Source organism: Schistocerca piceifrons, chromosome 5 (assembly GCF_021461385.2).
Source record: "Schistocerca piceifrons isolate TAMUIC-IGC-003096 chromosome 5, iqSchPice1.1, whole genome shotgun sequence".
In the NCBI taxonomy this organism is placed as follows: Eukaryota; Metazoa; Arthropoda; class Insecta; order Orthoptera; family Acrididae; genus Schistocerca; species Schistocerca piceifrons.
Window position 1 is genome coordinate 207416614 of NC_060142.1, and position 22762 is coordinate 207439375.

The following is a 22762-nucleotide window of genomic DNA, read 5'->3' on the forward strand; positions in this document are numbered from 1 at the left end:
TGTAGATGTTTAGTTTTTTTTTTTTAGTAACTGTAAAATTTTATCACAAGTGAGAAGTGTGGGCTTTGTCGTAGGTTTGTGAGTAGTGGGTTATGGTTTGGGATTTGTTCAAAGTATTTTCATTGGGGGAAATGCAGTGGGAAAGCTAGTTGGCATTCTAGTGAGATTCTCTCCTGGGAATGCAGAATCTGAAGTAGAATTAAACTGAAAGAGGAGCAGGAGTGTAAGATCTGTGCCTCTTCAGGTGCAGTTACAATACGCAAAGGAGGGACTAGGTAGGTTGAGGAAACTGAAGGGTGCTGGGTAATGGGAACTGGCAGTTGGCAAGAACGCAGTTAGGAGGAGGACGTGGAAGTGGTGGTATTCAGACAGTTGTATTTTGCATTTATGCAATAGGTTTGGCCAACTGTCAGAGATGAGTGGAGAGGAGCCTCTTGAAGTAGTAGGTGTAGATGTAGGTGTAGGAAACATGCAGCAGTCCTCAGCAGTTAGGAGGTCTAAGTCAGTTGCAAAGTCTAACAGAAAGAAGAAGGCTCTGCTGCTAGGTAGTTCGCACGGTAGAGCCAGCAGTTGGAGGAAGTGTTGGAGAGTGAGTACCAGGTCATCAGCATTGTGAAGCCTATTGCAGGTGACTGACAGAATAGGGGAGTTATGTAGGAATTTTACAACAGAGGATCAGGTAGTGGCTGTGGGTGGAGTGGGGAATAGTCTTGATAGGGACTGGGAATATGATGTTGGCGATGATGTGGTAAAGATAGCAACTCAAACTGGTGCGACTAAACTGTTTCAGTGTCATGATCAGCCTCATCTTAATGCAGCTGTTAGGCTTGTTAACATGGGACTGGAGAAGACACTGATGGCAGAGGCATGGGTCACATTGCAGTGGTGTCAGTTGAGACTATCAGTTGACTGGGTTTCACTAGGCATGGCCTGCACCTCAATAGGTATAGGAAGGGGAGGCTGGCAAAGCTTATAGGTGACAGTGTAGTGGGTGGTGGTGGGATCACTCATGGAAAAATTCCTGTAGTAGTTGGTGTTAGAGCTGCACCTTTTTTAGATTGAAGTCAGCTGATATGTATAACTAACTAAGGAATCACCTTAAGTGGATGTCAGGTTCCCAAGTAGAGAAGGAATCAGCAGATTTCATCCAAATATAAGAGGTACTACAGATAAATTTAGTGAATTGCTTACAGATGTTGACTCTGAAATTATTGGTATATCGGAGCACCACTTAAATAATTTGACAATAAAGAGGTTTCCTTTACCAGGATACAGATTAGCAGGCTGTTTTTCAAGGAGTTCCTTGTGGGGTGGGGGAGTGGCTATGTATGTAAAAAACAGTACTCCATTTGAGATGTATCACGGCACAGCACTGAACAGATATTTGAATGTTATGCAGGGGCAGTTGAATTTATGGAAACTAAACTTCTAATTGTTGTTGTTTCTAGATCCCCCAACTGTGACTTCAGAGCATTTCTGCTCAAGCTAGAGAGGGGTCTTGGTTCACATTATAGGAACTTTCAAAAATTAGTTACATGTGGTGACTTCAATATTAATTTTTTATATGATTGTGCACGAAAAAGGATGTTGGTAGATCTCCTAAACTCTTGTGATCTGATGCAGACTGTTTTTTCCAACTATGGTGCAGGGGAACAGTAGCACAGCCATAAACAATATTTTTATTCTTTCTTCATTACTAGATGGGCATTCTGATAGTAAAAGGGTGAATGGCCTTTCAGTCCATGATGCACAAATTTTAACACTAAAAGGCTTTTGTACTGAAACAAATGTCACATATAATTACAGGCTATGTAGGAAAGCTAATCCAACAGCAATAGAGAGTTTTTTGAACTTTATTAAGGAACAAGAGTGGCAGGACGTTTATAGTGCCGATAACATAGATGACAAATATAATGCTTTCCTTGACATATTTCTCATGCTCTTTGAGGGTTGCTTTCCATTAGAACATTCTAAATGGGGTACTAGCAGTAAAACACAGCCTGGGTCGCTGACTAGTGGGATAAGGATATCATGTAGAACAAAGCGGGAATTATATCAAAATATTAGAAGTAGGCTAGTCACAATTGAGCTACAGTAGCCCATTACAAACATTACTATAAGGTGCTTAAAAATTTTATTAGGAAAGCAAAGAGTATGTGGTATGCAAGTAGAATAGCTAATTCACAGGATAAAATTAAAACCGTATGGTCAGTTGTGAGGGAAGTGTCTGGTCAGCAGCACAAGGTCGACGATATTAAGTCAGTTTTCAGTAAAAATATTTCTGTTACTGATAAGTCAGATATATGTAAAGTATTTAACAATCATTTTCTGAGCACTGCTGGTGAATTAAATAAAAAATTAGTTTCTACAAGGAATCAAATAACTCTCTTGGCAAATGCCATTCCGAGATTGATGTCCGAAATACTTGTCTGTGATTCTGACAAGGGGGACACTGAGTCAATAATTAAATCACTGAAGACAGGACTCTCATGGATATGATGGAGTGCCTAGCAGATTATTGAAGTACTGTGCTGCACATGTTAGCCCTGTATTTAGCTACGAGGGCCGTTCAGAAAATAACCTCCGGTTGATTTAAAAAAATACACCAAGTTAAATAAAAATATTTTAATATATACATCTTACAACTACATCTTTGCACTATTTTTCTACATAGTCTCCATAGCGATTGAGGCACTTATCGTATCTCTTCACAAGCTTTGAAATTCCTTCTGCATAAAAATCACCCGCTTGTGCCTGGAGCCAGCCTGTGACCGCATCTTTGAGCTCTTCGTCATCATCAAACCGCTGTGATCCGAGCCATTTCTTCAAATGCATGAAGAGGTGATAATCACTTGGCGCCAGGTCTGGGCTGTAAGGTGGATGGTTGATAACGTCCCACTTGAAGGACTCAAGAAGGGCCGTTGTTCTGCGAGCAGAGTGAGGACGGGCGTTATCGTGCAAAAAAACGATACCGGAAGTCAGCATACCACGGCGTTTGTTCTGTATAGCCCGTCGTAACTTTTTTATTGTTTCACAGTACACGTCTTGATTAATGGTCGTACCACGTTCCATGAATTCAACCAACAACACCCCTTTGGCGTCCCAAAACACCGTTGCCATCAGTTTTCTGGCAGAAAAATCTTGCGAGGCTTTTCTTGGTTTGGTAGGCGAATTTGAATGTGCCCACATCTTTGATTGTTCTTTTGTCTCAGGGTTCACGTACTTAATCCAGGTTTCGTCACCGGTCACGATTCTGTTTAACAATGGTTCTCCTTCGTCCTCATAACGTGACAGAAAGTCTAATGCAGAGGCCATTCTTTGAGTTTTGTGGTGGTCGGTAAGAATTTTGGGCACCCATCGTGCACAGAACTTACGGTAACCCAATCTTGCTGTCACTATCTCGTACAAGAGTGTCTTAGAAATCTGTGGAAAACCAGTAGACAACTCAGACATTGAGAAACGTCGATTTTCACGAACTTTTGCATCAACTGTCTGAACGAGTTCGTCAGTCACCAATGATGGTCTACCACTCCTCTCTTCATCATGAACGTTTTCTCGTCCACTTTTAAATAAACGTACCCATTCACGGACAACTCCTTCACTCATAACTCTTGGTCCGTACACGGCACAAAGCTCACGATGAATAGCTGCTGCAGAATATCCTTTGGCTGTAAAAAACCTTATGACAGCACGCACTTCACATTTGGCGGGGTTTTCTATTGCAGCACACATTTGAAACTGCCACAAAAACTAAACTAGCGCAGGTACGACGTTCACTCGACCACGGCTTGATGTCGACTGACCTGTTGAGTGCGTGAACGCACAGATGGCGCCGCTACTCCCCCCCACAACCCGCACTGTGACCAATCGGAGGTTACTTTCTGAACCGCCCTCGTATATTTGTAATTTTTCCTTTAGGATGGTCAGTTTCCTGAACGATTAAAGTACTCAGTTGTGAAGCTGCTTTAAAAAAAAGGGAGAAAGGGATAAAGTAGACAATTTTAGAACTATTTCTATGCCATCAGTGTTTGCTAAAGTTATTGAAAAGGCTGTGTGTGCAAGGATAACTGATCATTTTATATCACATAATTTGCTACTGAATGTACAGTTCGGCTTTAGAAGTCATTTAACAACTGAAAATACTATATTCTCTTTTCTTTGTGAGGTACTGGATGGATTAAACAAAAGGTTTCAAATGCTAGGCATATTTTTTTATTTAACTAAGGGCTTTGATTGTGTTGATCATGATATAATGCTCCAGAAGTTGAAGAATTACAAAATATGGGGAGCAGCCCAAATCACCTCCTACTTCAACAACAGACAGCAAAAGGTCATTATTCTCAGTGTTGAGAATGGCTGTGATGTGGGGTCTGAGTGGGGTACTGTCAATTGGGGGTGCCCAGGGATTGGTGGTGGGGCCTGGTGGGGCCACTCCTGTTTCTTATCTATATGAATGATATGCCCTCTACTATTACATGTAATTGTAAACTATTTCTGTTTGCTGATGACACTAGCTTGGTAGTAAAGGACGTTGCGTGCGACATTGGCTCGATTTCAAATACTGCAGTTCATGACAAAAGTTCATGGGCTGTAGAAAATAAACTAACGCTAAATCTCAGTAAGATTCAGTTTTTACAGTTTCTAACACACAATGGAATTTAGTCGAATTAAGTCGGGTGATGCTCAGGGAATTAGATTAGGAAATGACACACTTAAAGTAGTAAAGGAGTTTTGCTATTTGGGGAGCAAAATAACTGATGATGGTCGAAGTAGAGACGATATAAAATGTAGACTGGCAATGGCAAGGAAAGTGTTTCTGAAGAAGAAAAATTTGTTAACATCGAGTATAGATTTAAATGTCACGAAGTCGTTTCTGAAAGTATTTGTATGGAGTGTGGCCATGTATGGAAGTGAAACATGGACGATAAATAGCTTAGACAAGAAGCTTTTGAAATGTGGTGCTACAGAAGAATGCTGAAGATTAGATGGGTTGATCACATAACTAATGAGGAGGTATTGAATAGACTTGGGGAGAAGAGGAGCTTGTGGCACAACTTGACTAGAAGAAGGGATTGGTTGGTAGGACATGTTCTGAGGCATCAAGGGATCACCAATTTAGTATTGGAGGGCAGCGTGGAGGGTAAAAATCGTAGAGGGAGACCAAGAGATGAATACACTGAGCAGATTCAGAAGGATGTAGGCTGCAGTAGGTACTGGGAGATGAAGAAGTTTGCACAGGATAGAGTAGCATGGAGAGCTGCATCAAACCAATCTCAGGACTGAAGACAACAACAACAACAACACACAATTCAACAGAACCCGATGTTAATTTCACAGAATGATTAGTGAAACTGAACAGTTCAGCTTGTTCAAAGACTTAATGTTGCCATTTTTAGTATTCGAACGGTATCTGAAGTAAGTGATCGTTCGACATGAAAATTAGTCTACTTTGCTTATTTTCATTCACTTATGTCATACAGTATTATATTTTGGGGTAACTTTGCCCATTCTAAAAGGACATTTCTGGCTCAGGAATGGGCAGTTCGGGCAATAAGTTGTGTAAGTTCACGAACCTCTTGTCGACCCCTTTTGACTAGTCTCACTATTTTGACATTGGCCTCTCAATATATGTATTCTTTACTGTCGTTTCTTGTTAACAATATTAGCTTATTCCCAAGAATTAGCAGCTTTCACTCAGTTAATACACAGCAGAAATCCAATCTGCATTTGGATTGCACTTCCTTAACTTCTGTGCTGAGAGATGTGCAGTATACTGCTGCTTCCATTTTCAATAAGCTACCAGAAGAATTCAAAAATCTTGGCAGTAAGCCAAGCGCTTTCAAATCTAAACTGAAGAATTTGCTCACGGGTCACTCATTCTATTCTGTTGAGGAGTTCCTTGAAAAATCAATCTGATTCTTATGTTATACTGTTGATTGTGTTTACTTAAACTTATGATTTGACTTTTTTTGGGTTCATAAACATTTTATTTTTTATTGGTTATTACTTTTATGTTGCAATTCATGCACTGACATGTTCTATGACCTTTGAGATTTGCTCCTCAATTTGATCCTAAGGAAGCAGACATGTAAATAAAAAATAAATAAAAATAAACATAGACTTGGTTCATGTTAATGCTGAATCCTCCACATATTTCTCCATGGTTAAGGAACACAGTTTTTGAAAAAAACACGTTCTACCATGTATATTTTATGTATTAATCATTTCATTTATAAGATGATTAATCACTCCCACAGCTGTAACAAGTGTCCTGTCCAGTACCTTATAAATAACATAAATAAAAAGTAATTTAATTAAATTACCAGGTGACGTAAGCTGTCCATCTTCAGAGAGCATTTCGAGACCTTCTAATGAGCCACTGTCATCATTTGATGTTAATAACGTTATGTACTCTAGCTGGGTGGTATCTTCTGCTGTCATATACATGAAAAAATGATACTTTCAGTTATGTTCATACTGAACATGCAGTTAAAATTACTTAATAATAGCCATATATACTTACCTAAAACTGGTGTATGGATTTTCAGCATATGTTGCCTTAAACTAGATTTCATTGAATAACTGCGATTACACTTTTCAATGGGGCAACAAAAAGTTGCTTTTGCTTGCTGGTCACCTTTTGAAGCATTATGTTTTTTAGCATGAACATACAAACTACTCTTTGCTGAAAATTTCTGGCCACAATCTGGAAGCAGTAAATTCTGTACATGAATAAATGAACTGCATAAATCACAAAGTTTTTTTTAAAAAAAATGTATATGCATCATGATGTTGTGTAATGTTGACATTTAATTGCAGAGGTCAGCTTTTACTAAAAAGCAATGTATTAAAATGCATGATAAAAAATGCATTAAATTTGTAAATAAATTTACCAGTTAATTCACTAGGAACAAATTTCTGTTGTTTGTTAATGTTAAAATCCATCCTCATGCACCACCAAGGTTATAACTGCTCTGCTGTTTCAGTTACTGTCGAACAAAGTGAGCTCACTGGCTTGTATGACGACAGGACTGCATTTGGTTGGTGCATGGGACAAGATTTTTATTTCTGTCATACAATAACTTACAATTGGTTCATTACCAGCAGTGTTAGTCTTAATTTTACAAAACTGTGTTCTAGCCTATTCTAAACTAATAATGGAGAATCCAGAATGGAATAATGATAATATTATGAAAAGGATAGATTGCTACTCAACATATAGTGGAAATGTCGAGTCGCAAATAGGCACAACAACAGGGTCTGGTTTCGGCGGCCAGAAGATAGTGGTTATATGTGTGTGTGTTTATGTTGCCTAACTTGGAAGAAGGATATCTGGCTAAAAGCTTAGTTGTTTGACAGTCTTTCTGTTGTGCCTATTGGCAATTCGACATATTCGCTACATGGTGAGTAACAATCTATCCTTTTCATAATACTGTCAAACTAATATTAATACACTACTGGCCATTAAAATTGCTACACCAAGAAGAAATGCAGATGATAAACGGGTATTCATTGGACAAATATATTATACAAGAACTGACGTGCGATTACATTTTCGCGCAATTTGGGTGCATAGATCCTGAGAATTCAGTACCCAGAACAACCACCTCTGGCCGTAATAAGGGCCTTGATACACCTGGGCATTGAGTCAAACAGAGCTTGGATGGCGTGTACAGGTACAGCTGCCCATGCAGCTTCAACACGATATCACAGTTCATCAAGAGTAGTGACTGGCGTATTGTGACGAGCCAGTTGCTCGGCCACCATTGACCAGACGTTTTCAATTGGTGAGAGATCTGAGAATGTGCTGGCCAGGGCAGCAGTTGAACATTTTCTGTATCCAGAAAGCCCCGTACAGCACCTGCAACATGCGGTCGTGCATTGTCCTGCTGAAATGTAGGGTTTTGCAGGGATCGAATGAAGGTTAGAGCCACGGATATGGCGATGACAAATATATGTTTCCAACGTGCGTTCACTGCGATGTCACCAAACATGGATGCAAGCATCATGATGCTGTAAACAGAACCTGGATTCATCCAAAAAAATGACATTTTGCCATTCGTGCACCCAGGTTCGTCGTTGAGTACACCATCGCAGGCACTCCTATCTGTGATGTAGCTTCAAGGGTAACTGCAGCCATGGTCTCCGAGCTGATAGTCCATGCTGCTGCAAAAGTCATCAAACTCTTCGTGCAGATGGTTGTTGTCTTGCAAACATCCTCATCAGTTGACTCAGGGATCGATACGTGGCTGCACGATCCGTTAAAGCCATGCGGATAAGAAGCCTGTCATCTCGACTGCTAGTGATACAAGGCATTTGGGATCCAGCACGGCATTCTGTATTACCCTCCTGCCCCCACCGATTCCATATTCTGCTAACAGTCATTGGATCTCGACCAAAGGGAGCAGCAATGTTGCATTACGATAAACCGCAATCGTGATAGGCTACAATCCGACCTTTATCAAAGTCGGAAACGTGATGGTACGCATTTCTCCTCCATACACGAGGCATCACAACAACGTTTTACCAGGCAACATCGGTCAACTGCTGTTCTGCTGTTTGTGTATGAGGAATCAGTTGGAAGCTTTCCTCATGTCAGCACGTTGTAGGTGTCGCCACCGGCGCCAACCTTGTGTGAACCGGTGCCAACCTTGTGTGAATGCTCTGAAAAGCTAATCATTTGCATATCACAGCATCTTCTTCCTGTCAGTTAAATTTTGCATCTGTAGCATGTCATCGTCATGGTGTAGCAATTTTAATGGCCAGTAGTGTATTTATAATATGGATAGAGAAAATCTATCAAGGTAGAAGGAAAATTGTTTGGCATTCCTGCTTCTGACAAAAGGGAGGAAAAAACTGGAGTATAGGAGACTGCTAAGGCTTTCTGATACTGTAAATGCCCCCAAATTATAAGAGACATACCAGACGGGAATGGATTAAATGGACCATTTTATCCCATTAATCCTTTTGACCCTTGGACAAAAATGATAGCACATTTTCCGTATGTTGCGTCCTTTTATGGATAATCCTCTGGTGAAATGGAGATATTGTAATGCTGTGTATGGTAAAAAAAATAAACATCCACTTTAAAATACATGTGATACAAATGGTTATAATAAAAGATATGCAAAAATAATTTGCATATGGCTTGACTGCTAATGATAAATGTTTAGAAAGACAAGCTTCAGACAAGAAACAAACACAGGTGTTATTCAGGGTAGTGTATTTGTTCCAGTTCTGTTCTCTAAGTATGCCAATGACTTTCCAGGCAGTGTAAGATATGTAGAAAAAGTTTACTTTGCTGACAACAGAAACTTCAGTCACTGATAAGACAGCAGAGCTCCTATTAGAGAAAGCAAATGAAATCCTCAAGCATCTTTATGAATGGACACTATACAGTAAATAATCAATGAAGAAAAAGTAACCAACTAGTATGCACTTTAGGATAAAGAGTGAAAACAATTCTGTTACATTAAGCATAGATAACACATCTTCAGACTGTGTAACAAACATGAAGTTTTAATGGGAGGTAATGATTGTCAATTAACATGGAATGATCGCACAAAGACATTGGGGAAAAGCATGTTATGGGTACCGTATTTACTCGAATCTAAGCCGCACCTGAAAAATGAGACTCGAAATAAAGGAAAAAAAAATTTCCCGAATCTAAGCCGCACCTGAAATCTGAGACTCGAAATTCAAGAGGAGAGAAAAGTTTTAGGCCGCACCTCCAAATCGAAACAAAGTTGGTCCATTCCAATATGAGACACAATTTAGGTATAATGAATGACGATACAGCTACAGTAGTTTGGTTCGAGTTGTAAGCTTAGCAGTTAAACTTTACCACGTAGCCATTGCTATGCATCAGGCGCTCCGTCCGTATTTATACGGGTACCCTTCCTTTTTCACGTGCTTCGTCTGGTTTGGATCGATTGCTTATTTTGCTTTGATCTGATAAGTGCCGTTTTCTTTGTTATAGGTGTTTACGTCACTCTAAGCTGAAAATGCGTTACTGTGCTGTGTCATACATTGTTTGTCGCATTCTGATAGTGAGCGTTTACAGCCTGTCGCCGCTCGCGGCATGGCTTGCTTTTGTGCGCGCTACTGCCGCTTACAATTAAAAAACAAGAGAGAAGAATCGTCTCATTAGCGAAACAATGGCAAGAGACTGCTATTTGTTGTTACTTACATTGCTGCTTTCTTTGATAATGATCAACAAGAACCAAATAATAGACTGCGTATGATAGAACATGTTCAGAACGAGAGTTGGGCGAAAATTTTTCCCCGTTTGAAAATCTTTGCGGCCGCTTCTTTAGTACGTCAAATTCTGCACAGAAATTAGTCGTCTTAGATTTAAAAATCTAGTCAGTTGCCGTGCTTCATTTCTGACTGTATCACTATTAGGCATAAGAATAATATATAAATATGACACGATACGTATATTCTTCCGCGTTTGCTGTTGTCTGTAATTTCGTAGTTAATTAGGCAGACAGGATTTAAATGAGATAGCAGGAAACACGAAAGAATACATGGTAAAATGTTTATATTCGTATTACTCTTATGGTGAAGAGAATACTGCATGTGATTCACATTTCATCAGGTTCCTATTAGCAACCATCTCTTCTCACAGGTAGGAAAAAATTCAGAACTTAGAGTTGGCCATATTGACAAACATCTCAAACAGTCTTGCCAGTCAGATTTTCATAGTACATTGAAATTCTGCTACATTCGAAGATGAACAATTCGGAATTTGTATTTACTTCATTGGATAATGTATGAAAATGCAGTGGTCGAAACTCGGGGCGGAGAAAAAAAGGCTCGGCTTCCATCTTTTTTTTTTTAATTTATTTACTGACGCATTGGTTTTGGCGCCAGTATTTATCTTTGTGCCTAAAAAGCATGCCTGTGTAGCGCTACATATATTCAACGGCAGAAGTTAGTTGTGGTGGCACCTACCAACATTTTTCAGAACTTCCGCTTGTTTTGCACTCGATTCTAAGCCGCAGGCGGTTTTTTGGATTACAAAAACCGGAAAAAAAGTGCGGCTTAGATTCGAGTAAATACGGTAGTCTCGGGTTTTATCATCAGTTTATAACAGTGAATGTCTTGTGTTGGCATTCTATTCCTACGTACAATCAGTTCTTAACTATGGGATTCATTTCTGGGGATCGAAGGCACAAAACATGGACAGTTTTTAAACTGGAGTAATGGGCTGTAAGAATAATAACTAGTAGTAGTAATCAGGTTCACTGTGAAGAACTCTTTAAAAAACTGGCATCAGTGCTGCACCAAGTGAGTTCATCTACCAATCTTTGGTTCCTTCATGGAAAACCTAATTAAGTTTTTTTTGTTGTAAAAATAAGACTGCACCACTTGTACTTTTCTTTGTAGTTTAAAGACCATTATCTAGATGTAGACATACATATGTCAGGATGCCTGAAGTATGCCACTAGATAATGGTGTTGTGGGCCAAAATTGTGTCTGCGAATGGGGAACAACAAATAACAGCAGGCATTAGTTGACAACAAGTTTATTCCGCAACAAGGGAAAAGCTGAAAGCTGAATAATACAATACTACAAAGACTGAGCTAGAGCAACCCTTGGGATTGCAGTCGGCACAGTCCGTGTATGACAAGTCGGCAGAATCCGTGTATGACACCAAGCTGGAGTGCTGTAAAGCAGAATCCCTGAATAGTACGGTACCAGAGTGCCAAATGGTGTAGCATTGCTTTATTAGCAGTATTGCAGTCCAATGTGAGACTACTGGAGTGAGATGCTGCATACACTTACGATGCCCCAGGTAACATAGGGAAATATGTGACGTCGAGGAGTTGACTGCAGCACAGTACAGCGTGATAGGTGCAGTACACTCTTACAGCTATTTCATGTAGGTACAATAGCCAGGAACTGCTATGTTACTGTGGAGACAGCTATGTGTATGGGCTGTGCCCGCCTGTGCAAGTGGCCAGTACTGCACCTGCACTACGAACAGATGGACTTGGATTGTATGATGTGACCTGTGACCTGTGGTCGTGAGGCAGCTTGCACCATGGTGTAGGCATTGCTGATACCACAGAAATCAGTCATGGCTTTAATTAAAAATGAAAGTGCAACTGGTGGCAAAATTTTCTCCAAAACAGTTACCACAGTTGTGGAACTGTCACCAAGATGTTCCAAATGCCGGACAAGTAACTACTAAGTATTTCACTACTAGTTCTAAATGTAATCGAGGAAGAAGAGCCAGTTTTGATTTACATTTACCAAGGAAAAACAAAAAACAAAAATCTCAAAACTTTTTCTATCAGGGAAGATGACTGTAAAATAAATTGCCCAATGAGATAACAAATATTACTAAAATATAGGCTGACCCTTTCAGACCTCCCACATTTTGAAGGCCCACAGGAAAAAAAAAGTAGTAGATATGATGAAATCGCACCATTTACTAGATCATTTCAAAGAATCTATACTCGAATGCCAGGCATGCCAACTGTTGCTCCCAAAATGCAGCACACGTGAAAATGGCAATTCCACAGCAGTGTGCACAAGCAGTGGTATGGTTGGTGTAGTTAGCTGACACAAAATCGCCAACTGCTGTACAAAGAAATTGCCATATGTAGGTAGTAAGGATGTGATTCGTCTGATGTGAAAATGATTAAGGAATGCTATTGTTAAGTTTCTGGCAATTGGAAGTGTTCTGGAACATTCTGGCGGTGCATGTCTTAGTGTTTCGGAAGAGACAGTGGACGACACAATACAAGTGTTTCTCAGAAGCCTGTGTAACTCAATTCTGCAGGCATCTAGGCAACTTAATGTACCATGAGCAACACTGCATCATGTAGTATACCAGCATCTTTATTTGTATGCTTACAAAGTGCAGTTTCTGCAACACCTGATGCTGAAGAACAAACTGTGCTGGCAAAAATTTGCTATGGATATGCTGCAGCCAGCTTCCTGGAAAGATGTTTATTTTCAGGTGAGGCAACCTTTTACGTACCAGAAATTGTTAATCAGCATAATGTTCAGATTTGGGCCTTGCAATATCCGCTTGCTATCAATGAACATGTTCATGATAAGTCTAACTGAATGTTTGGTGTGGGCAATGCATGACAGGATTCTTGGACCATCCTTTGCAGAAAACACAGTGAATGGGTCAGCACATTGGGCATGGAGGACATACTACCTGGTCACCACCTTTCCCCAATATTACCTTGCTCGATTTCTTCTTGTGCGGGTTCGTGAAGGATCACATGTATGCGACCAAAGTGTATGATATTCCTTTCTCAAGACATCATATCACTGATGTGATTGCAACAGTGACAGATGACATTTTACAAATAACATGGCAAGAAACTGAATACAGACTCGATATTCTTCATGCTATAAATAGTTTACATTTCGAGGTTTGCTGACAATTGTTAAATAAATTCTTTGGGATGCTTTAGCATATGGAGCAATTTCATTATTTTATCTGCTGTATGTTTTCTGCCCATTGCAGTCACACAGGAAACAATGAACAACTGGTGTCATATTTTACATGTCTCAACAATAAGACTGTTAATATTTTTAAAAATATCGGCAATCCGATACATTGATATTTAAAAAAAATATAATTATTGGCTCTCGATATATCCAAAAAAAAATATCAATAAATTTTACTGCTGGTTTCAGAGCTGTACATTTAAATATTGATTTCTGCAAATCAACAAGCTAGCAGCCTGCCTGTCCACCTTAGAGCAAGAATTGAAATGAAAATGATGTGTGCATTCACACTTGGCAATAACCACTTTGCTAACAATGTTAACTGCAGGAAAGTAGCACAATAAAAGGCGTCTTATGGGTCCGTCATTCAGTTTCGTCACATTTCGGATTTGTCTGGAACACTACATATCGATTTCTCTGTGGTTTTATTTCTGCAAACGTCAGCGATCTAGCAGCTGTAGAGTCAAAATTGCATGGTGTAACTAAGCGTTACAGTTTCTGTTGGTAGCACCGAGTGCCAATTACGTCAGAATTGTCCCTCACATGTCTCTGCCTACTGCAACGACCAATCTTGTCATTTACATTTTTCTTCAGCACTTTCAACAAATGTTTTTGAAGAATGCCGATGTGAAGAAATGGTGCACTAGGTATGTTAAATTTTTTTTTTTTTTTTTACATGCAACTGGTGTGCTGTTTCTTCACATTGGAAATCTTGTTATTCCATACGCACCGCCACCCTCAGTGCAACTGGAGTTGTTCTTTTATGCCACATATACTTGCTTCACACAGTCAAAGAGAAAGACTGGATGTGATGAATTAAATCCTACTACATTTTCAAAACAATAACTTCAAATATTTTCTGAAAATTACGAAAAAAATATAATATAAAATAAAAATATTGGCACTCGACATAGCTGTTTTGATATCGATATACCGGGATGAAAAAAAAAAAATAAATAAATAAATAAATAAAAGTATATATATATATATATATATATATATATATATATATATATATATATATATATATATATATATATATATATATATATATATATATATATATCTCACAAACAAAACAAATTTTTTTTTTTTGCATTTTTTCCTGATACATGTCAATTCAAATATCGTATCATATTTTCAATCGCATTATGGAGAAATGTAAACTCTTCCTGAGGAAAACAACTTAGAACTTCTGGATGGTTTTAACATTAAAGAATTTGTCTGTTAAAGGAGAATTACACTGCAGATAGAACAGTTCCATCCAGACAGAGATGCTGTCAACTGCAATGGCAAACAGTCCCAAAAACAAACGTAAGATTGCCAGAGTTCTCAAGACATTAAGAAAACTAACCTTGACATTCTATGAAAACCACAATGAATTTCTCAAAACTTACATTTTCTCTAATTCCACTGAGCTTTGGGAAGTGGAGAGCGTTTTTTGGCAAAATTTGTCCTTTCCACAGTGCAATTTCCCTTTGAAATGCATCCCCATCAAATCAGAAATAAGTTCTTTCTCACCTTGCACTGTATTACTACGGGCAGTGTGCCATCTAGTCCACATAAAATTTAATGTCTGCAAGCCATTCTGGATGTTCTAATTTTCATTTCTGCTTTCCTTTTTTTGTTCAGTAATTCAAAAATACAAGGGCGATGTACTTGAGGACAATATTCTGGAAATGGAAGAGGATGTAGATGAAGATGAAATGGGAGATAAGATACTGCGTGAAGAGTTTGACAGAGCACTGAAAGACCTGAGTCGAAACAAGGCCCCGGGAGTAGACAACATTCCATTAGAACTACTGATGGCCTTGGGAGAGCCAGTCATGACAAAACTCTACTATCTGGTGAGCAAGATGTATGAGACAGGCGAAATACCCACAGACTTCAAGAAGAATATAATAATTCCAATCCCAAAGAAAGCAGGTGTTGACAGATGTGAAAATTGCCGAACTATCAGTTTAATAAGTCACAGCTGCAAAATACTAACGTGAATTCTTTACAGACGAATGGAAAAACTGGTAGAAGCGGACCTCGGGGAAGATCAGTTTGGATTCCGTAGAAATGTTGGAACACGTGAGGCAGTACTAACCTTATGACTTATCTTAGAAGAAAGGTTAAGAAAAGGCAAACCTACATTTCTAGCATTTGTAGACTTAGAGAAAGCTTTTGATAACGTTAACTGGAATACTCTCTTTCAAATTCTGAAGGTGGCAGGGATAAAATACAAGGAGCGAAAGGCTATTTGCAACTTGTACAGAAACCAGATGGCAGTTATAAGAGTCGAGGGGCATGAAAGGGAAGCAGTGGTTGGGAAAGGAGTGAGACAGGGTTGTAGCCTCTCCCCGATGTTATTCAATCTGTATATTGAGCAAGCAGTAAAGGAAACAAAAGAAAGATTCGGTGTAGGTATTAAAATCCATGGAGTAGAAATAAAAACTCTAAGGTTCGCCGATGACATTGTAATTCTGTCAGAGACAGCAAAGGACTTGGAAGAGCAGTTGAACAGAATGGACAGTGTCTTGAAAGGAGGATATAAGATGAACAACAAAAGCAAAACGAGGATAATGGAATGTAGTCAAATTAAATCGGGTGATGCTGAGGGGATTAGATTAGGAAATGAGACACTTAAAGTAGTAAAGGAGTTTTGCTATTTAGGGAGTAAAATAACTGATGATGGTCGAAGTAGAGAGGATATCAAATGTAGACTGGCAATGGCAAGGAAAGCATTTCTGAAGAAGAAAAATTTGTTAACATCGAGTATAGATTTAAGTGTCAGGAAGTCGTTTCTGAAAGTATTTGTATGGAGTGTAGCCATGTATGGAAGTGAAACATGGACGATAACCAGTTTGGACAAGAAGAGAATAGAAGCTTTCGAAATGTGGTGCTACAGAAGAATGCTGAAGATAAGGTGGGTAGATCACGTAACTAATGAGGAGGTATTGAATAGGATTGGGGAGAAGAGAAGTTTGTGGCACAACTTGACTAGAAGAAGGGGTCGGTTGGTAGGACATGTTTTGAGGCATCAAGGGATCACCAATTTAGTATTGGAGGGCAGCGTGGAGGGTAAAAATCGTAGAGGGAGACCAAGAGATCAATACACTAAGCAGATTCAGAAGGATGTAGGTTGCAGTACGTACTGGGAGATGAAGAAGCTTGCACAGGATAGAGTAGCATGGAGAGCTGCATCAAACCAGTCTCAGGACTGAAGACCACAACAACAACAACAACAACAACAACAACAACAACAATTCAAAAATAGCAAGTTTTAAATCGAAAAATCATTCCTGCAACATGCAACTGGTGTGCTGTTTCTTCACATTGGAAATCTTGTTATTCCATTCGCACCGCCACCCTCAGTGCAACTGGAGTTCTTTTATGCCACATATACTTGTTTCACACAGTCAAAGAGAAAGACTGGGTGTGATGAAAGCTCAAAAAGTAGTAAGACTCCTCAACACAGTGAAAGTACAGTGCATGGTGACTTAACCAATGTACTTTGCAGTAATATATAAATTCTCCACACTCTTTGCTCAATTCTATTGAAAACAGTTGCAACTGATAATGTAATACTACATGTGACTTCAGCAAATTCACTATTTGTACCACCAAATTCATCACGTGCTCCAAGCCTGGGAATTTAGCACAAAATGCTTCTTGGTGTATAAAACAATGAATCCCATATAAATCCTTTGTTGAAAGTTGTAATTTTTTATTCTTTCATCATTAACTTAATCTTCAGATTCTTTCTCCATGGTGTTGTAATGTTGCTTCACAGCAGATTTGTGGTACCCTTTGACTGTGCAACTGTGTAATAGGTCAAGAATCAGGGTGCCTACTCAAAGTTGGAAAAAAATTCCCTGAGAATTCCAGGTGTGAGGAGGAAGATTGTGTCACAATGATGGTATAATACTGTCGTGTAGAAGAAGGTGTGAGTAGATGAATGACGAACACTAACTTCACTTAATGAAGGTTTATTCAGCAATTGCACATACAAGAGCGCAGAGTGAACTGCCTCCAGCCAGAACACATACAGTATATATACAGCTACAGAACATTCCAGTACAATGATTCTTGACATTTGTGGATACTTCTGGAATGTACTCAACCCAAATAAAGAAATTAAAATTGTAGAGTCCAGGTGAGTTTTGAGCTCATGACCCTCCATGCAACAGTTAAGTATCATAACCACTATACCAAGGCGCTACTCAGCTTCTTCTGCAACAATATTTGTATAATTAACACCCTTTGAAATACTAAGTATTTTAAAATTTGTGATTTATAAAACTCAATAAAATTCAATTACAATGCTAGGTTAAAAGTGCAGACTTCACTGAAATTTTATGAAATTCCTGAAATTCCCTGAGATTTCTCTGATTTTTTCAGGTAAAATGTAATTCTCTGAGAGTTCCAGGTTTTCCAGAAGAATCACCATCCTGTAGACTTCTCACCCTTCTCGTATGTCATTCCCATTCATTTTTAAAGACTTGTGGCGATAGATTGTGAGTTGCCTCTTTCTGTGCAAATAGCCACTGGATCTATGACCTTCCTTTGTACCATTAACAAATAATGAAGGATAAACAGCACTAACACAATGATTCTGCAGAACTTAAGAAAGTCGTGCCCACTGAAAAATGCTGCACTGCACTGCTAAATGAAACGTCGTGTTGCACCAAGTACTTCCAAGAAGGACCGAGCAAAGCCAAAATGTACCAAATAGTGCCAAGAAAGTCTTAGCATCAGATCACATGCTTGCAGCACATCATGCACGTGTGCAGCTTTGCATGCTGTGGCCAAACCTGCTCCAAAAAAAACTTTAACCAAATTAAAGGCATACAGTCTGACTGCTGCTCCTATCAGTTACCTAAATATTTGGATTCTGGGTCTGCAAATCTCTCCTATGAGAGAGCCATATATAAACAGTAATATATTAACAGTACCATAACAGTGGAAGTGAAATGAAGAAGTAGTGTTTTGAGGGTTATGTACCTCAATTGGTAAAATCAGCACACATATAGGATTACTCTGTTGTCCGACTGTCTGAAACCCTGTATCCCAGGAATGGGGGATGTGTCCAGTTGAAATTTATGTCAAATATTAACGAGTACGGTTTCTTGTCAATGCAAAAAAGTGAAGCATCTAAGTCAATGCAATCAAAAGACACAGCTATTTATATCACATATTTTGATACTTGCAAACTCATCAAAACCTACAGGGTACTTCTTGTTGACCTAATATCATAAAATTTGGCAATAAGTGAGGTTTCATACTGCAACCAAAGGAAAGAAACCATGAAAGTGTTAATTTATAATTATAACACACAGAAAAAAAATTGTTAGCGGATATTGTCTGTCAGTCCATCTGTTAATCTGTTAAGTCTCCTTTTTCTCAGGAACAGGTAGACACATCAAGTTGAAATTCATGTCACATACTGAGGTCTCTAGTCCTTTGGTGGTGTAAAAATGTGAAGCTTCTAAGTAAGTGCAATCAAAACATACTATCATATATGTCACGTATTTTGATACCTGCAAACTCACTCATTAAAATGTATGAGATATTTCCCCTTGACATAGAATCATGAAATTTGGCAAGAAGAAAGGTTTCACAGCACAAGTAAAGGAAAAGTCAGAAAATAGTTAATTTTATCACATGAAAAAAATATTTCTTTTTTCATGTATTATTGCACTTCAAACTTAAAATTAAAACATTCTTGAAAGTCTTGGAATCTGTGGGACTGACGACTTGACGGTATCAATGTTCATAACAGGTAAAAATCATCATGATTGATTCCCAGAATGAATGAACTATCTAAATACATAATTAAGTTTGTACGGAACCTTCAGGGTGCAAGTCCTACTCGCATCTGGCCAATTTTCATAGCAATTCTTTCTCGCTTTTTCTTGTGCATATACAAAGCCAATTATCTGGATAAAGAGAATATTACAGTGAGCTCCAATAAATATTAAGATAACAAAGTGCAATCCAAAATAAAGTACTTAGTCGAAGGGAGTTTAATATGTATATAGGGGCAAAAAGTATCATAAAAATAAACAAACAGAAAAAATGTGGAAAGGAGTGTGCTTACAAACTAAATCAAACAAAATTAAATACCTGGGCTCACCAGTCCTTTTCCTTCACCCTTCTTCCTTCCACTTCATCCCCTCTGCCAGAAGAAGGAGCAATTGACTCCAAAAGCTTGCAAACTGTAATAACTTTTTATATGTGTGTTCTCCTACCACCACTTGGAGGTGGAGGTAGGAGAATCTCTCCAATTAGTTGTGTGTGTGTGTGTGTGTGTGTGTGTGTGTGTGTGTGTGTGTGTGTGTGTGTGGTCAACCATCAAAGGTTGTGTGCAATGACTACAAAGTGGTGGGGAGCACCACTTAACAAATGGCAATGGCTAAAAAGACAGTGCCCAAAACACAACCTAGCTATAATGATCTCCTCATGGCGAGAGGGCTGAGAGGAGGTCGTTCAGGCTGCTGGGAGAGGTTTAGTTTCCTGGAGCTTGTTCCTATGAAGGGAGAACCAGTGGTGATGCCAAAGTGGCATCACCTGCTGACAAACAGCAACACAAAGATCATCAGAGGGAATGGTGGAACTAGTGGGCTGAGATACAGGGATTGCAGCCTTGGCAGCAGCAGCAGCTGTCTCGTTTCCCGATCGACACAAGCAGGAACCCACATAAACATCACAGTGACTCCATTAAGAGTGAGCAAGTGACAATTTTCATGGACCCGTTGCACTAAGGGAGGGATGGCGTACAGTACACAGAAGCTCTGAAGGGCACTGAGAGAGTCAGAGCAGATGATGCAATGGAAAAGCATGTGTCTCTGGATGTACTGCGTGGCCTGATACAGGGGCAAAGAGCTCTGCTGTAAATACTGAGTAGTGTTCCGGAAGCCGATGATGAAGGCACACCCAACACCACGGCCAGCCTGAGAGCCATCAGTGTACACAAAGGTACTATCACGAAGGTCATGAAACTTACAGTGATAGAGCGAGGTTAGAATAGCGCCCTTAGGAAGCGAATGAAGACCAAAGTGAACATGGGTTGCTGCACAAAGCCAAGGTGGTGAAGGGTTCACACCCACCGGGAAAGTGGCAAGTAGCATGAAGTTAAGCTGCTGGAACAAGGGCTGGGGATAAAAGAAATGAGTAAGCAGAAAGTAGAGTATGATGCCTAGGTTAAATGAAGTCAGGAAAGTCATCTAGTGATAACTGTAACTGGTTTAGAAGGGCTATGAATTTGATATGGATTGCTGGAATAGGATTGCGAGGGCTTTTTTTTTTTTATTTGATACCTCAATATAGTTGCACAGGCTTTCTGTGCCATTCTCATTACAATTCAGCACTGGTGTGGCTTCTGTCAGATGACAGGGTAATAATGGAGTGAACACTTTTCTGTGCACAAACGGTCCGAGACAACAAATTTTGTGCCCTTGGTGCTCTACAGTTTCTAAGTATTTGAAAAAGATAAACATGCCTATCAAAAAGCTGCAATATGATGTTATTTATTTAATAACTACACTTGAGAACAAAAGTAACTTTTGTGTGATGTGTCACTGCCAAGTAGCTCACCTCCCTATACTTGGACACACCTACGCAGATCTACTACAGTATAATACAGAAGGTAACAGAAAGAAATACAAAAGGATGTACAGAAAGGACACTTTTATTCAAAGACAATAATTGCACTTAACTCACCATGATTCCTGATGGTTCCTTCAACACAACAAAAGGGAACATTGGTTTGTAATAGGATGTGTGATGACTTCACACTGCATGCTCTGCAATGTGCTCCCATACTGTACGCAAGGTTGGCAAGGAGTTCTTGCGGCAGGACTTTTATCCAACATATCATCACATATTCACCAAAGAAAATTTCCAGCCTTTGACTGTTCTAGACCATAACAACAGTTTTAACAATGAATTCACCATTGAAGCTGTACGTCTCAAAAGCCCAATTTCACAGGCATCTAAAAACAAACGACATCTAGGAACAAGTATCCCCATTTCCCCAAAACAATAAAACCTTTGAAAATAATAAAAGAGCTCCAAAAAAACAGTAAAATTGAAGTAAAAATAGTATCTGGGACCCAATTCAGGAAACAAATATAATCACATTTACGAGAATAATAAAGAAAAAAAAACAACAAAGAAACTAATTCTGGTCATTAAGAAAGCAAAGCAAAACTCAAATATGTTGACAGAAAATATAGCAATGAAAATGTGTGCTGGACAGTATGAAATTGGTCCACTCCTCCTTATCACATAGAGGCAGTAAAGATTGGAAGCCAGGCGTGTTGGAGAACAACTGATAGGTATTATCATTTTTCAGACTAGGTCATTCTAATGTAACTGGATAGATAAAAAGATCTGCTCACCAAGTGGTGTCAGGAGAACACACAGACACACACACAGACAGACACACACACACACACACACACACACACACACACACACACACACACACACACACACACACACACACACACACACAAAGGTTTTACTTTGGAAGGTTTTGGGGCCAGTGACTCCTCCTTCCGGCAGAAGGGTTGATTGGGAAGGAGGAACCCTTCTGCCAGAAGAACGAGCCACTGACTCTGAAGGCTTGCAAAGTAAAACCTTCTTTCACGTGTATGTTCTCCTGCTGCTGCTTGGTGAGTAGATTTTTTTTATCTATCCAATTACTACATATTGTCAAACATTGATAATTTTTGTTGTTATGAGGGAATTGAGCTGGTACGGCTCGCTATTAAAATTTTTTTTGTCTTTCAAAGCCACCCGTCTTCTCAGTACTCGCCGCGATGTCAATATCGAGATCGGATTGGAGTCTGGTCACCGCATAGCTTTGGCGAGTTGGCTTTCCGTGCACTGTGAGGCAGACAAAATGAGGAAGAAGGGGCTTGTTGGGAATTAGTGCTGGACTGTGGGTGAGGAGCAATGTCGGTGTCGGAGGTCAAGTCCACTTGGTCGGTGGGCCCTGCAGAAGTAGTTGGTGCGCTCGAAGATCCTAGTGTGTAGGGCCGGTATTGTCCCAAGGATGATCATTGTATGGTCATTTACGAGCTGAGAAGTGACTTCTTGGTTCTGTCCTTGGATTCCGACGAAGAATTACGGCAAGTTTGGTGCATGAGGTGAACACAAGAATTCTAAAAAGGTGCATGTTGGTGATGCGTATACCAGACTTGCGAATAGTGTAAGCTTTACTTTGGTACTACCGTCTCCAGGTAGAGCACTGCTTGGGAGGAGAGCATTGATATCAGCATTGTCATCTATT

At 39.4% G+C, this 22762-nt stretch overlaps 1 protein-coding gene across 3 annotated transcripts in view; it reads right to left on the minus strand.

Moving 5' to 3' along the window:
• Positions 1 to 22762, minus strand: part of LOC124798398 — a 136358-nt gene that overhangs the window by 26609 nt on the left and 86987 nt on the right. For 2 of the 3 annotated variants that reach the window (XM_047261783.1, XM_047261781.1), the window contains exons 7-8: positions 6524 to 6706; positions 6324 to 6434 (exon numbers count right to left, since the gene is read on the minus strand). In XM_047261783.1, the coding sequence (XP_047117739.1) occupies positions 6324 to 6434; positions 6524 to 6706 (294 nt within the window). The remainder of the gene's footprint in view (positions 1 to 6323; positions 6435 to 6523; positions 6707 to 22762) is intronic. The other variant, XM_047261782.1, reaches the window with a different exon arrangement.